The sequence below is a fragment of the Salmo salar genome, chromosome ssa03 (genome assembly GCF_905237065.1).
Source record: "Salmo salar chromosome ssa03, Ssal_v3.1, whole genome shotgun sequence".
Taxonomy (NCBI): domain Eukaryota; kingdom Metazoa; phylum Chordata; class Actinopteri; order Salmoniformes; family Salmonidae; genus Salmo; species Salmo salar.
The window spans coordinates 75,996,143-76,013,291 of record NC_059444.1 but is presented as its reverse complement, the minus strand read 5'-3'; the positions used below and the strand labels follow the sequence as shown (position 1 = coordinate 76,013,291).

The window sequence follows — 17,149 nt, the reverse complement described above, 5'->3', positions numbered from 1 at the left end:
TGATGAAACAAGGTGCATGACAGCAAAGGGGGGAAATAAGATATTGTATTTAATTGACACAAGCTGTCTCTAATCTGGTTGTGCGTGTGTGTGTGTGTGTGTGTGTGTGTGTGTGTGTGTGTGTGTGTGTGTGTGTGTGTGTGTGTGTGTGTGTGTGTGTGTGTGTGTTGGGGGGGGGGTCACTTAAACCAGGGGAGGCTGATCTACAAATAGTATTCCCTGCCAAATAATAGACTTTGTGTGATTAAGATTCACAGAGATACACCTCCCCTGGCTAAGGTGAATCCCCCCACCAAATACACACACACAACAAGACTGTGATTGATTGATTGATTGATTGGAGAAAGCTTGTATCAATTAAATAACTTTTCCTAGGATTTCCTACCAGCAGCAAACCTAGTGTATCATGCTGGAAATACAAGTAAAAAGTGCCAGAAAAACAACAACCAAAAAGCATGGTCCTACTTATGGGGTCTTTTAATGTTGTTCTCTATATGTATTTATGTCAAATCACATATGAAACATGATTTATATTCTTACTAATGGTATATACGTTTTAACATAATTTAAAAACGATAAACGACAAATAACACTCAAGAGGGAGGACAAAGTAGGTTGTTTGAAATAATGTTTTATTATCAGCAGATAATTCAGCAATAACTGGTGTCTAAACACTTCATCATAGAGAGTAATGGTATGCTTTATTTAATAGTGGTTAAACATCCATTTTTATCTCTGCTCAAAAATTATATAATGCATTAACAAGAGATGAGAGCAAGTAAGCGCACCACCACATTGTCTGTCTTTGTGGGGAATAAAAACAAGAACAATTCCCTGTCATCAAACCTGCAACAGGAAAATGTAAGTAATTAAATGTATGCAATGTTGTAAAGAAACGTGTTGTGATTGTATAGGAAAAGGTTGAAATAAATGGTTTCCTTTCCAGTTGAACTCCTAGGGTTCTGTCATATGGAAGTGTCCTGAAGTCATCATTTTGTCTGAAAGAAATAAAATAAAAATGTAAGTAAGTATAAGTTGTTGTGAAAACCTTGTAATGCTTGTTTTATATTCAAAATGTAACTGTGGCTTAACCAGCAATAAAATGCGAGTGAGTGTGATAATGAGGTTGCAGTGACATACAAAATACAAAAAAACTAAAACATATAGCCTCTGGATAGACCAATTTGATTTATATTGAGCATGAAGATAATCTGAATACCCTCTGTGTGGGATGACATTCGATGTCTGAAACTCAACAGGTGCTTCAATAGGTCATCAAAGCAGTAAAGACACACTGGGATATAAGAATGCATTGTTATATTTATTGTTTTACGCTAATCGCACAAACATATATTTGCACTTCAAAGCCAGGCAGTGAAAACCTTTGAGGTGGCTATATCCTCCCTCTCACCTTGACCAGAGTGACTGTGATACTGTAGAGGAGGGAGATGAGGAAGAGGACCAGGAAGATGCAGGCCATGTTCCAGTTCTCCTCTGCAGTATCCGCCAGAATGGGATCAGACCTGTTCTCGTCAAAGAAGACACCCTCCACCCCAAGGAGCTCTACTCAAAAGGAAAAAAGGAGATTTTCATTGAGAAAGTGTTGCAGAAACAGGCTAGCTTGGAATCCAAACTGTAATGCTCTATTACAATGGTGAAAGAGGCTAGAAAGAGGCTAGCACCAGGAAAATGTTCTTGTATCAGAATTGAGTGAACTGACAGACAGACACCTGGTTTGGATATGTTCAGGGCCAGAGTCTGGGTGGTGTGGGTCACCCTGCAGGTGTAAACAGCCCCCGGTGTCCAGTCCTGGTGTGCCAGGCTCAGGTGGCTCCTGATGCCAAACTTTCCTCCTGGTGCCCTGTAGGTGGTGCTAGTGTTGTTGTTCCACAGCTCTGTGACGTTGTCCAGCAGCCAGGTGATGTTGATGTCCGAAGGGCTGAAGCCAAGCACCAGGCAGACGAGCTCACTGGGACCCTGGAGCAGGGTTGCTGTTGGTGCAGAGGGGGTCACTGAGCCTGGAGAGAGAGAGATAGTGAGAGTCATGGAAGGAGAGACTGGAGTGGATGAGACTGGGGAGAGAGGGGGATGTATGACTGAGAGTCTGGAAGAGAAACTGGGAGGATTCAAAAGAATCATCCAAGACCTCAGAAGAACAATTGAAGACCGCCACAAGTCTAGTTCATCCTTGGGAGCAATTGCCAAACGCCTGAAGGTACCATGTTCAGCTGTACAAACAATAGTACGCAAGTATAAACACCATGGGACCACACAGCCATCATAACGCTCAGGAATGAGATGCGTTCTGTCTCCTAGAGATGAACGTACTTTGGTGCGAAAAAAGTGCAAATCAATCCCAGAGCAATAGCAAAGGACCTTGTGAAGATGCTGGAGGAAACAGGTACAAAAGTATCTATATCCACAGTAAAACGAGTCCTTTATCAACATAATCTGAAAGGCCGCTCAGCAAGGAAGAAGCCACTGCTCCAAAACCGCCATAAAAAAGCCAGACTACGGTTTGCAACTGCACATGGGGACAAAGATCGTACTTTTTAGAGAAATGTAGTGTGGTCTGGAGAAACATAAATAGAACTTCTTGGCCATAATGACCATCGTTATGTTTGGAGGAAAAAGGGGGAGGCTTGCAAGCAGAAGAACACCATCCCAACCGTGAGGCACGGGGGTGGCAGCATCATGTTGTGGGGGTGCTTTGCTGCAGGTGGGACTGTGGCACTTCACAAAATAGATGGCATCATGAGGTAGAAAAATTATGTGGATATATTGAAGCAACATCTCAAGACATCAGTCAGGAAGTTAAAGCTCGGTCGCAAATGGGTCTTCCAAATGGACAATGACCCCAAGCATACTTCCAAAGTTGTGGCAAATTGGCTTAAGGACAACAAAGTCAAGGTATTGGAGTGGCCATCACAAAGCCAATCCTATAGAAAATTTGTGGGCAGAGCTGAAAAAGCACGTGCGAGAAAGGAGGCCTACAAACCTGACTCCGTAACTCCAGCTCTGTCAGGAGGAATGTGCCAAAATTCACCCAACTTATTGTGTGAAGCTTGTGGAAGGCTACCCGGAACGTTTGACCCACCTTAAACAATTTAAAGGCAATCCTACCGAATACTAATTGAGAGTATGTAAACTTCTGACCCACTGGGAATGTGATGAAAGAAATAAAAGCTGAAATATTATTATTCTGACATTTCACATTCTTAAAATAAAGTGGTGATCCTAACTGACCTAAGACAGGGAATTTTTACTAGGACTAAATGTCAGTAATTGTGAAAAACTGAGTTTTAATGTATTTGGCTAAGGTGTATATAAATGTCCAACTTCAACTGCATTTTGTATCTACAGTATATCTACTTTTTTGAGATCCTTGTCGACTGTAAATCTGGAATCCGCTCCTTTGCTGCAAGCAACACAGATTATTATTGGTAGTGGTGTTGTGTCATTGACACTAGGGTTTGCATTTGCAATGTTTCTGTCCTGTCTAGACTGTTCGGTCAGTCCCGTGCGGCACTCGACCACAAGTGAGTTCAGCCCCAAAACTTCGGAACCTTTGAGTTGAAAACTTGCTGAGAAGAAAGGCTATATCGGTACGTTATTTTAACAACTCAAATCAAATAGATTCATTTTTACATGTTTACACTTATGAGTTATAATTAATATCTACTTGTATTGTTTTGCTTGTGAGAACAATTAGCAAATTACAGTACTAGCTAGCATAACAATATAGCTTGGCTAGCTGGGTTAGCCAGCTCGATAAACTTAACCAGCGAGCCAATACGATTTTAGTTAGCAAATCCAACAGGATTGATAATTTGACTAATTTAGCAATATACTGAGTAAATGTTATTCTGAGGTGTTTATAAAAATATTAATATAGGAAATGGTCTGTCAATTCTAAATGCATCTCAAGAGTGGTCTGCTGACCTAGCCTTCATTTCTGTCATGATGACATTATTTTTGACAAAGTGTTTTGGGCATTGAATAGCCTATCTGTTGACCTACTGCAGGGCATGAAAGAGAGAGCTCAAAATAGACATGGGATGCACAAAATGGGCATTGTGCACTACAATTAAAATATATTGGGAGACACACTAACTGCATATCTCTGGTATTGTTCTCATCTAAACTCTCCAAGTCTTTAGACAACATTATCAACCATCAACCAACATTATTACTATTTATCAGTACATGTTATTACAATCTAATTCATGCCACTGTTCAAATCAACAGTCCACTCACCAAATACATTCTCTATTGTGTGGGTGATAGGTCTCTCGGAGGACTCGTGTCTGACAGCACATGAGTAATTGGAGTTCTGATCCCACTCGGACCTGGGCACGATGAGTCTACTGTTCATGGAGTAGGTGCTGCTCCCTGCATAAAGGAATGATGGGATACTGGAGTAGCGCGAAAAAGGTAGACGACTGCCGGCCTTCTCCCAATTCACTATTACATCAGAGGGGAAGAACCCAGACACCAAGCAAAGCAGTGTGGCATTATTTGACCCCCATAGATCAGAATCTGATGGTCTCACTATCTTTATAGAGGGTGGCTTGGGATCTGGAGGAACAAAACAAATGAAAAGTTAGTTGATTTTGGGCCTATTCAACAAAATGTAACAGAAATATATTGTTTATTAATATGTCAGAAAAGGCACCAACATAATAGCATCATTATCAAAATCAGCATTCTGGGTTATGTGTACCAAATGAGTGTTCAATTAGCCTACCTCTGCATTTGGTGATATGCTCCACCTGGGCTTGGCTGGAGCAGCGGTGCTTCACCTCACAAGACACAAGTTTGTGTGCATGCCAATCCCTCGCAGACACATTAAACATGATCTGCTCAGTCTGTGTCCCATTGGAATGGTCCTTTGGGGCCCGTGTGACCCCACCTTGAGAAGCCACAAACCCATCCACCTTCCAGCTGACAGAAAAGTCCCCAAGGCTGGGACCCACCAGCAGGCAGGTGACAGGCACCTGTCCACCTGTCCTCAGCTCCTGAAGAGTGGGTCCCTGTAGGTACACCCCCACTTTCTGAGACGATATTGGAGTCACTGAGAGGAAAGGTAAGAATGCCTACATTACTGAATGATGTTCAGGCTACAGGTCTATATCACTGCTCAAGGATAGAATATGTCATAATACCAAAAACTACCTGCACATATATTGATGCTCTTTCTGACTTTCTGAAGATCCTCTTTCTGAAGATACTTGTCGATGACCTCACAGGTGAAGTTCTTCCCCTGGTTCCACTCCTGCTGTGTTACTGTGATATGACTGGTTACTGCCACACGTTCGTCTTCCCCCATCCTAATCTCATAGGCTGCTGCAGACACAGAGAGCCACTTGATCTGAGGGTTGAAGCCCCGCCCAGAACACATGAGTTTCTGGGTCCCTGAGCCTGACAGCTCCTCATTGGGGACTAGAAGGAGTTCCATGGACGGTTCACCTGGAAACAACACAAACACTTTTCAACTTTAGATCTATGGAGTGCTAAATTAAGACTATACAACAAACAATGGAAACTTAATTTCATGTTGGTAGGCCTAATTACATAAAAGATTGAAATGGTATCATAAGGTAACGACGAGAGAAGTTCACCCACCAAAAAGTGTTCCTGTGGAGTTAGACACCCAGCTGTTGGAGTAGCCTTGGTTGACTTTACAGGTGAAAGTGTTGTCTTTCTTCCAGTGTGATGTGGGTATAGAGAACCGTCTGGTGAGTGAATGGTGGTCTTTGGAGGCAGGCAGATCAACATACTGTTTCTCAGGGAAATCAACCCCATTGGCCTGAAAGGTGACGTAGAGGTCACTGGAGGAGAGTTGTGTGATGGCACACTCCAGCACAGCACTGTCTCCATCCAGTAAGTCTGGGAGAGACCTCCTGATCAGAACTGTGGGAGTGCTGCTCACTGCAGGTCCTGGAGAGCACACACACAGAGGAGAGGGATCAACAGGAGAAAGGAATATTCATCTGACTTAATGACAATATACTAAACATTTATTTTACGTGGTAGACTTGTTGAAAGACATGGCAGCTTTGCTGCTGCAGTATCTCTGAGTATATGAGAAAATAGATACATTCTAACCTTTAACATTGCTGGTCCTCTGTGTGCGGTTGAAGCAGCGATGTTCAGCTCTGCATGTTATTGTGTTCAGGGTTTTCCATTGGCTTGAGGGAAGAGTCAGGTTACTGCTGATGCTCTGAGTTGTGCTGCTGGCCTGGTTCACTGGGGTCCTGCTGGTTGGGTCTTTTCCATCCAGAAGCCAGGACACTTTGGTGTCATACGCAGAGTGGACCACACATGTAGCTGTTACCTCAGTCTGTGTCATCACTGTCCTGAACCTGGGGGTCTCCAGGTGGATGGATGGAGTAGACGAGGGAAAAGCTGAGAGCAAAACAGATGAGTGTGGAGATAAAATCAAATAATAGTTTTTATATACTCCAAGGTAATTAGGTTATGATTTATGACTTTGAAGCAACACTTTAAACAGGTAAGGGGCTTCTGTAAGTTTACAAACTACCTGTGCATAAACTGGTGCTCTTCCTGACAGTTTTCTGAAGATCTTTGTCTATGACCTCACAGATGAAGTCCTTCCCCTCATTCCACTCCTGCTGTGTTACTGTGATATGACTGGTTACTGCCACATGTCCGTCTTCCCTCATCCTTCTCTCATTGTCTGCTGCAGACCCTGATTAGATCCAGACAGCCACTTGATCTGAGGGTTGAAGCCCCGCCCAGAACACATGAGTTTCTGGGTCCCTGAGCCTGACAGCTCCTCATTGGGGACTAGAAGGAGTTCCATGGACGGTTCACCTGGAAACAACACAAACACTTTTCAACTTTAGACCTATGGAGTGCTAAATTAAGACTATACAACAAACAATGGAAACTTAATTTCATGTTGGTAGGCCTAATTACATAAAAGATTGAAATGGTATCATAAGGTAACGACGAGAGAAGTTCACCCACCAAAAAGTGTTCCTGTGGAGTTAGACACCCAGCTGTTGGAGTAGCCTTGGTTCACTTTACAGGTGAAAGTGTTGTCTTTCTTCCAGTGTGATGTGGGTATAGAGAACCGTCTGGTGAGTGAATGGTGGTCTTTGGAGGCAGGCAGATCAACATACTGTTTCTCAGGGAAATCAACACCATTGGCCTGAAAGGTGACGTAGAGGTCACTGGAGGAGAGTTGTGTGATGGCACACTCCAGCACAGCACTGTCTCCATCCAGTAAGTCTGGGAGAGACCTCCTGATCAGAACTGTGGGAGTGCTGCTCACTGCAGGTCCTGGAGAGCACACACACAGAGGAGAGGGATCAACAGGAGAAAGGAATATTCATCTGACTTAATGACAATATACTAAACATTTATTTTACGTGGTAGACTTGTTGAAAGACATGGCAGCTTTGCTGCTGCAGTATCTCTGAGTATATGAGAAAATAGATACATTCTAACCTTTAACATTGCTGGTCCTCTGTGTGCGGTTGAAGCAGCGATGTTCAGCTCTGCATGTTATTGTGTTCAGGGTTTTCCATTGGCTTGAGGGAAGAGTCAGGTTACTGCTGATGCTCTGAGTTGTGCTGCTGGCCTGGTTCACTGGGGTCCTGCTGGTTGGGTCTTTTCCATCCAGAAGCCAGGACACTTTGGCGTCATACGCAGAGTGGACCACACATGTAGCTGTTACCTCAGTCTGTGTCATCACTGTCATGAACCTGGGGGTCTCCAGGTGGAGGGATGGAGTAGACGAGGGAAAAGCTGAGAGCAAAACAGATGAGTGTGGAGATAAAATCAAATAATAGTTTTTATATACTCCAAGGTAATTAGGTTATGATTTATGACTTTGAAGCAACACTTTAAACAGGTAAGGGGCTTCTGTAAGTTTACAAACTACCTGTGCATAAACTGGTGCTCTTCCTGACAGTTTTCTGAAGATCTTTGTCTATGACCTCACAGATGAAGTCCTTCCCCTCATTCCACTCCTGCTGTGTTACTGTGATATGACTGGTTACTGCCACATGTCCGTCTTCCCTCATCCTTCTCTCATTGTCTGCTGCAGACCTCTGATTAGATCCAGACAGCCACTTGATCTGAGGGTTGAAGCCCCGCCCAGAACACATGAGTTTCTGGGTCCCTGAGCCTGACAGCTCCTCATTGGGGACTAGAAAAAGTTCCATGGACGGTTCACCTGGAAACAACACAAACACTTTTCAACTTTAGACCTATGGAGTGCTAAATTAAGACTATACAACAAACAATGGAAACTTAATTTCATGTTGGTAGGCCTAATTACATAAAAGATTGAAATGGTATCATAAGGTAACGACGAGAGAAGTTCACCCACCAAAAAGTGTTCCTGTGGAGTTAGACACCCAGCTGTTGGAGTAGCCTTGGTTCACTTTACAGGTGAAAGTGTTGTCTTTCTTCCAGTGTGATGTGGGTATAGAGAACCGTCTGGTGAGTGAATGGTGGTCTTTGGAGGCAGGCAGATCAACATACTGTTTCTCAGGGAAATCAACACCATTGGCCTGAAAGGTGACGTAGAGGTCACTGGAGGAGAGTTGTGTGATGGCACACTCCAGCACAGCACTGTCTCCATCCAGTAAGTCTGGGAGAGACCTCCTGATCAGAACTGTGGGAGTGCTGCTCACTGCAGGTCCTGGAGAACACACACACAGAGGAGAGGGATCAACAGGAGAAAGGAATATTCATCTGACTTAATGACAATATACTAAACGTTTATTTTATGTGGTAGACTTGTTGAAAGACATGGCAGCTTTGCTGCTGCAGTATCTCTGAGTATATGAGAAAATAGATACATTCTAACCTTTAACATTGCTGGTCCTCTGTGTGCGGTTGAAGCAGCGATGTTCAGCTCTGCATGTTATTGTGTTCAGGGTTTTCCATTGGCTTGAGGGAAGAGTCAGGTTACTGCTGATGCTCTGAGTTGTGCTGCTGGCCTGGTTCACTGGGGTCCTGCTGGTTGGGTCTTTTCCATCCAGAAGCCAGGACACTTTGGCGTCATACGCAGAGTGGACCACACATGTAGCTGTTACCTCAGTCTGTGTCATCACTGTCATGAATCTGGGGGTCTCCAGGTGGAGGGATGGAGTAGACGAGGGAAAAGCTGAGAGCAAAACAGATGAGTGTGGAGATAAAATCAAATAATAGTTTTTATATACTCCAAGGTAATTAGGTTATGATTTATGACTTTGAAGCAACACTTTAAACAGGTAAGGGGCTTCTGTAAGTTTACAAATTACCTGTGCATAAACTGGTGCTCTTCCTGACAGTTTTCTGAAGATCTTTGTCTATGACCTCACAGATGAAGTCCTTCCCCTCATTCCACTCCTGCTGTGTTACTGTGATATGACTGGTTACTGCCACATGTCCGTCTTCCCTCATCCTTCTCTCATTGTCTGCTGCAGACCTCTGATTAGATCCAGACAGCCACTTGATCTGAGGGTTGAAGCCCCGCCCAGAACACATGAGTTTCTGGGTCCCTGAGCCTGACAGCTCCTCATTGGGGACTAGAAAAAGTTCCATGGACGGTTCACCTGGAAACAACACAAACACTTTTCAACTTTAGACCTATGGAGTGCTAAATTAAGACTATACAACAAACAATGGAAACTTAATTTCATGTTGGTAGGCCTAATTACATAAAAGATTGAAATGGTATCATAAGGTAACGACGAGAGAAGTTCACCCACCAAAAAGTGTTCCTGTGGAGTTAGACACCCAGCTGTTGGAGTAGCCTTGGTTCACTTTACAGGTGAAAGTGTTGTCTTTCTTCCAGTGTGATGTGGGTATAGAGAACCGTCTGGTGAGTGAATGGTGGTCTTTGGAGGCAGGCAGATCAACATACTGTTTCTCAGGGAAATCAACCCCATTGGCCTGAAAGGTGACGTAGATGTCACTGGAGGAGAGTTGTGTGATGGCACACTCCAGCACAGCACTGTCTCCATCCAGTAAGTCTGGGAGAGACCTCCTGATCAAAACTGTGGGAGTGCTGCTCACTGCAGGTCCTGGAGAACACACACACAGAGGAGAGGGATCAACAGGAGAAAGGAATATTCATCTGACTTAATGACAATATACTAAACATTTATTTTATGTGGTAGACTTGTTGAAAGACATGGCAGCTTTGCTGCTGCAGTATCTCTGAGTATATGAGAAAATAGATACATTCTAACCTTTAACATTGCTGGTCCTCTGTGTGCGGTTGAAGCAGCGATGTTCAGCTCTGCATGTTATTGTGTTCAGGGTTTTCCATTGGCTTGAGGGAAGAGTCAGGTTACTGCTGATGCTCTGAGTTGTGCTGCTGGCCTGGTTCACTGGGGTCCTGCTGGTTGGGTCTTTTCCATCCAGAAGCCAGGACACTTTGGCGTCATACGCAGAGTGGACCACACATGTAGCTGTTACCTCAGTCTGTGTCATCACTGTCATGAATCTGGGGGTCTCCAGGTGGAGGGATGGAGTAGACGAGGGAAAAGCTGAGAGCAAAACAGATGAGTGTGGAGATAAAATCAAATAATAGTTTTTATATACTCCAAGGTAATTAGGTTATGATTTATGACTTTGAAGCAACACTTTAAACAGGTAAGGGGCTTCTGTAAGTTTACAAATTACCTGTGCATAAACTGGTGCTCTTCCTGACAGTTTTCTGAAGATCTTTGTCTATGACCTCACAGATGAAGTCCTTCCCCTCATTCCACTCCTGCTGTGTTACTGTGATATGACTGGTTACTGCCACATGTCCGTCTTCCCTCATCCTTCTCTCATTGTCTGCTGCAGACCTCTGATTAGATCCAGACAGCCACTTGATCTGAGGGTTGAAGCCCCGCCCAGAACACATGAGTTTCTGGGTCCCTGAGCCTGACAGCTCCTCATTGGGGACTAGAAAAAGTTCCATGGACGGTTCACCTGGAAACAACACAAACACTTTTCAACTTTAGACCTATGGAGTGCTAAATTAAGACTATACAACAAACAATGGAAACTTAATTTCATGTTGGTAGGCCTAATTACATAAAAGATTGAAATGGTATCATAAGGTAACGACGAGAGAAGTTCACCCACCAAAAAGTGTTCCTGTGGAGTTAGACACCCAGCTGTTGGAGTAGCCTTGGTTCACTTTACAGGTGAAAGTGTTGTCTTTCTTCCAGTGTGATGTGGGTATAGAGAACCGTCTGGTGAGTGAATGGTGGTCTTTGGAGGCAGGCAGATCAACATACTGTTTCTCAGGGAAATCAACCCCATTGGCCTGAAAGGTGACGTAGATGTCACTGGAGGAGAGTTGTGTGATGGCACACTCCAGCACAGCACTGTCTCCATCCAGTAAGTCTGGGAGAGACCTCCTGATCAGAACTGTGGGAGTGCTGCTCACTGCAGGTCCTGGAGAGCACACACACAGAGGAGAGGGATCAACAGGAGAAAGGAATATTCATCTGACTTAATGACAATATACTCAACGTTTATTTTATGTGGTAGACTTGTTGAAAGACATGGCAGCTTTGCTGCTGCAGTATCTCTGAGTATATGAGAAAATAGATACATTCTAACCTTTAACATTGCTGGTCCTCTGTGTGCGGTTGAAGCAGCGATGTTCAGCTCTGCATGTTATTGTGTTCAGGGTTTTCCATTGGCTTGAGGGAAGAGTCAGGTTACTGCTGATGCTCTGAGTTGTGCTGCTGGCCTGGTTCACTGGGGTCCTGCTGGTTGGGTCTTTTCCATCCAGAAGCCAGGACACTTTGGCGTCATACGCAGAGTGGACCACACATGTAGCTGTTACCTCAGTCTGTGTCATCACTGTCCTGAACCTGGGGGTCTCCAGGTGGATGGATGGAGTAGACGAGGGAAAAGCTGAGAGCAAAACAGATGAGTGTGGAGATAAAATCAAATAATAGTTTTTATATACTCCAAGGTAATTAGGTTATGATTTATGACTTTGAAGCAACACTTTAAACAGGTAAGGGGCTTCTGTAAGTTTACAAATTACCTGTGCATAAACTGGTGCTCTTCCTGACAGTTTTCTGAAGATCTTTGTCTATGACCTCACAGATGAAGTCCTTCCCCTCATTCCACTCCTGCTGTGTTACTGTGATATGACTGGTTACTGCCACATGTCCGTCTTCCCTCATCCTTCTCTCATTGTCTGCTGCAGACCTCTGATTAGATCCAGACAGCCACTTGATCTGAGGGTTGAAGCCCCGCCCAGAACACATGAGTTTCTGGGTCCCTGAGCCTGACAGCTCCTCATTGGGGACTAGAAGGAGTTCCATGGACGGTTCACCTGGAAACAACACAAACACTTTTCAACTTTAGACCTATGGAGTGCTAAATTAAGACTATACAACAAACAATGGAAACTTAATTTCATGTTGGTAGGCCTAATTACATAAAAGATTGAAATGGTATCATAAGGTAACGACGAGAGAAGTTCACCCACCAAAAAGTGTTCCTGTGGAGTTAGACACCCAGCTGTTGGAGTAGCCTTGGTTCACTTTACAGGTGAAAGTGTTGTCTTTCTTCCAGTGTGATGTGGGTATAGAGAACCGTCTGGTGAGTGAATGGTGGTCTTTGGAGGCAGGCAGATCAACATACTGTTTCTCAGGGAAATCAACCCCATTGGCCTGAAAGGTGACGTAGATGTCACTGGAGGAGAGTTGTGTGATGGCACACTCCAGCACAGCACTGTCTCCATCCAGTAAGTCTGGGAGAGACCTCCTGATCAGAACTGTGGGAGTGCTGCTCACTGCAGGTCCTGGAGAGCACACACACAGAGGAGAGGGATCAACAGGAGAAAGGAATATTCATCTGACTTAATGACAATATACTCAACATTTATTTTATGTGGTAGACTTGTTGAAAGACATGGCAGCTTTGCTGCTGCAGTATCTCTGAGTATATGAGAAAATAGATACATTCTAACCTTTAACATTGCTGGTCCTCTGTGTGCGGTTGAAGCAGCGATGTTCAGCTCTGCATGTTATTGTGTTCAGGGTTTTCCATTGGCTTGAGGGAAGAGTCAGGTTACTGCTGATGCTCTGAGTTGTGCTGCTGGCCTGGTTCACTGGGGTCCTGCTGGTTGGGTCCTTTCCATCCAGAAGCCAGGCCACTTTGGCGTCATACGCAGAGTGGACCACACATGTAGCTGTTACCTCAGTCTGTGTCATCACTGTCCTGAACCTGGGGGTCTCCAGGTGGATGGATGGAGTAGACGAGGGAAAAGCTGAGAGCAAAACAGACGGAGAAGTCAGATTTAGATTGTTACTATGTCTTTCAATTGTACAATATTCAATACCCATCCTCTGGCCTAATACACAGTTCTGTCACTGAAACCCACCTGAGCAAATGCTAATGGTCCTGGAGACTGTTGTTCCTGGAGGTGGTCCTTGTGCTGCATTGTGGGTGGCCTTGCATGTGACCTCTGACCCTTGAGTCCATTGGCCCTGGTCCAGCTCCAGCTGGCTGTTCAGGCTGAAAGTTTTCTCCTCACCTTCTACACTCTGCAGCTTCCGCTGGACTGGAGAGGTGGTCGCAGTTTTGTCATCCAGCAGCCACTCCACACTCAGCTTGTCAGGGTAGAATCCACTCAGAATGCAGAGGAGTCCCACCTTCGATCCTCCCTCCAGTTCCTCCCAGAGAGGATACAGGGTGATATTTGGAGGAATGACCCGCTGCACTAATACAAAGTGGAAGGAGGAGGAAAATTCAGGGCCACTTTTTGACTTTACAATTTTTCCTGATTTGGTGATTAACAAGATGTAAACCAAAGTCAGATTGTAAACTTTTAATCAAATTCTTCATACCTTTTTTTTATGCAGTTTTATGTAACCCAGTCTATGAAAACCAGGCCTGGGCTGAGTGTAATGACTTTTAACATAGCCTAGATGGCGCTATGGACCTATTAGGGAGCTGGCTGGCTGGGCCCTGAGAACTGGTAATGGTAGTGGCCAGATGTGGAGTTGGAGGGTTGTGAAACGCAGGTGTTAGAGCAGGACATGCCTCAGCGAACAGGGAATGCAGCAGACAGAAGCGTGGGGTAACACCCTGGTCCCAAAAAAGCATCCCAAAAAACAGAAGTGAAACATGTTGCTGAGCAACCGTGTGTATCAGAAGCCAGGTGTGAGGTCTAGTTCTGTTTAAGGAAATCAGTTGCCATTTGCATGTTTCCGAGCTATTTACATTAAGAGTTATTTTCTTTACTTCTGTTATGTAACTTCTTTCCACTTGGTGTTATATTTTCATTGTCTTGACAACCCATCAAGCTATTTCTGAATAGTTTGCATGCCAAGTGTAGCAAGGCCCACTGATTCCAGATGTGTTCATGCAGTACCCAGTATGCAAACAGCATCCAGCAAAAATAAGATGTAGATTACTTACTGTAGATTCATCCACACATCACAACAGCCACACAGTTCTAAAATAACTTTTAAAACACTTCTACTAATGTAACCGCAAATAAGAAATGTGTTTCTTCAATGTTTATAATACATTATAATGCATCATTCTAGCTGCATTTTCTTTCTAATAAATGGAGAAATGCTAAGGGAAGAACAATACACTGCTGTTCACTTCAGTTACACTTTTATTATCGTAATAGTTTAAAAAGGCACAATGAAATATTTACAAATCTAACCTCTACAGTTGAACTATTCAAACAAAATCAACAATAAAGACAAGCAGGAGAACAGTTACATATATTGTATCCATTCATATATTGTAAGTATGAAAAGTTATATCTTCTTCAAGTACTTCAAACTCAGTTTCTTCATTTCACCTGAAATAAGAAGCAAACATTTGTTCACTTAAATTACTTACAATAATTGTGACATCTATTTAGATGCAATTATTATTTGTATTAGCTGACACTTCAAAGAAATGACTTGTGTAATTAACTATACTTATATATAATATAACTATTAGGCCTATATAATAATATAGTTATAATGTAAGTTATATATAATATATTTAGCTTATTCTCTCTCACTAGTATGCCTCTTGCAGAGAATTGCAACACACAAAATAGGCCTATGTGTACATTCTTATCTTGCTAGAATCTGTTCATGTTGCTACTGAAAGTTCTACCACGTATACATGGATTGTTTGTTTGAATGTGGATCCATACAGTCTATGGAACTTTCAAAACCCAAATGTCTTCCTTTCACATTACTCTTCCCACACTATGGTCATGGCTAGAAGGGATACAGCTTTTGTCAAGTTAACTTTATTTTTGCATTTTAGCTAACCCTAACCTCTTTCCTAACCTTAACCTAATTATCCTAACCTGCTACGTTAATTCTCCTAACCTGTTGCAGCAGGTAGCCTAGTGGTTAGAGCATTGGGTCAGTAACCGAAAGGTTGCTGGTTCGAGTCCCTGAGCTGACAAGGTACAAATCTGTTGTTCTGCCCCTGAGCAAGGCAGTTAACCCACATCTCCCTCAGCTCTGAAGATGTGTTGATTATGGCAGCCCCCTACACCTCTCTGATTCAGAGGGGTTGGGTTAAATGTGCAAGACAACTGACTAGGTATCCCCCTTTCCCCTAACCTGCTACAAAAAGTCAAATCTGACAAAAACTTATCCCATTTAGTAAAAACCCCAGATTCCCAACAAGGTATTACCTTGATGGCAGTTGCTCCAACGCCATACAGCAGAGTTATGAGGAAGAGTATGATGAAGGTGAAGGCTGTTTTTCCCATGCTGTCCCTGTCGGTTTCCATGGTGTTGCTGCATGGACAGTCAGTCAACACGAGACACTCTGCATATGGATATAAGAACAGTGTCAGTAGGCAGTCAAAATGGTCCCTCTACTCTGGTGCCCAGTCTGAAACCCAATCACAAACCCCAACTTCTGGACACTTCTTGATGGCTCCTAAGAAATCTGAAAGTATTTGTTATAGATCTTAGTTCCACCATAGCTCCAGCCATATTGTTAACAAGGGGGAGTTTTCACCGTATTGCATGTAGCCTACTCTTACTGTTCATTGCAGATCTAAAGGGGCTATCAATACGTGTCAAACTGTTGGAATGGGTATACTTTGAACTGTTTTATGGGAAACCATGCATAGTACAGCTGTCTCCGGTATCAGTCATAGATAATACTGTCTCCGGTATCAGTCATAGATAATACTGTCTCCGGTATCAGTCATAGATAATACTGTCTCCGGTATCAATCATAGATAATACTGTCTCCGGTATCAATCATAGATAATACTGTCTCCGGTATCAGTCATAGATAATACTGTCTCCGGTATTAGTCATAGATAATACTGTCTCCGGTATCAATCATAGATAATACTGTCTCCGGTATCAATCATAGAAAATACTGTCTCCGGTATTAGTCATATATAATACTGTCTCCGGTATCAGTCATAGATAATACTATCTCCGGCATCAGTCATAGATAATACTGTCTCCAGTATCAGTCATAGATAATACTGTGATATTTGGTAGGACTTGAGAAAAAAATCTAAAGCATGCTTTGTCTATTGGACTTGAGTATGTTTTTTTCTGCCTCACCCCCTATGACCTTTCATCAATTACTGAGTTATTACTTAACGAATACAACACATTAAAAATCTAAAACATGAGGATATCAAACCAGCAGTGAAGGTGACCCTGACTTGCTTTGGCCAAACGGCACACTTGCCGATTAATGGGGACTTCCAACTTCTACTTGGCTTGGCTTGCTTCTTGTGAACGAACCCTAGTCATATCTCATCCATTTTCAAACCCATGGTGGTAGACTTTGAATCAATAGAACAGACATATAGCATTTCTATAGGTGAAACCCAGTAGAGGGAACAGAAGCACACAAAGCCAAACAGCAAGAAGACAGGAACACCTGATTAAGTTCAATGCACTACATCTGATTACACCAAAGACATGAGGAGAATATCTGAAACAGCAGATAACTGGGTGGCTAATGCTAGAGCTACACTTCCATAGTTCATTCCTGTCATCAGGGGAACATTTTATCAATGTAAGTGTATATCACTTCTCTATTGTGTACAAGACTATAGCTCAGTGTGCAAAATAAGCTTTATACTAATACATTATTCAGTGTCCACCATTACTGTATTACAGATATATTGCATGATAATTGTGACCTGATTGCAAATGTA

At 43.2% G+C, this 17,149-nt stretch overlaps 1 protein-coding gene across 1 annotated transcript in view; it reads right to left on the bottom strand.

Annotated features, from left to right (window-relative positions):
* Positions 1 to 611: 611 nt before the first annotated feature.
* LOC106601675 (uncharacterized) overlaps positions 612 to 17,149 on the bottom strand; it is a gene marked incomplete in the record, with an annotated part of 737,295 nt that continues 720,757 nt past the window's right edge. The window contains 25 exon segments of the mRNA XM_045715432.1: positions 612 to 998; positions 1,412 to 1,563; positions 1,731 to 2,018; positions 4,258 to 4,578; positions 4,748 to 5,074; positions 5,176 to 5,469; positions 5,626 to 5,940; positions 6,109 to 6,408; positions 6,545 to 6,712; positions 6,715 to 6,837; positions 6,994 to 7,308; positions 7,477 to 7,776; positions 7,913 to 8,206; positions 8,363 to 8,677; positions 8,846 to 9,145; positions 9,282 to 9,575; positions 9,732 to 10,046; positions 10,215 to 10,514; positions 10,651 to 10,944; positions 11,101 to 11,415; positions 11,584 to 11,883; positions 12,020 to 12,313; positions 12,470 to 12,784; positions 12,953 to 13,252; positions 13,367 to 13,705. Of these exon segments, the coding sequence (XP_045571388.1) occupies positions 990 to 998; positions 1,412 to 1,563; positions 1,731 to 2,018; positions 4,258 to 4,578; positions 4,748 to 5,074; positions 5,176 to 5,469; positions 5,626 to 5,940; positions 6,109 to 6,408; positions 6,545 to 6,712; positions 6,715 to 6,837; positions 6,994 to 7,308; positions 7,477 to 7,776; positions 7,913 to 8,206; positions 8,363 to 8,677; positions 8,846 to 9,145; positions 9,282 to 9,575; positions 9,732 to 10,046; positions 10,215 to 10,514; positions 10,651 to 10,944; positions 11,101 to 11,415; positions 11,584 to 11,883; positions 12,020 to 12,313; positions 12,470 to 12,784; positions 12,953 to 13,252; positions 13,367 to 13,705 (6,887 nt within the window).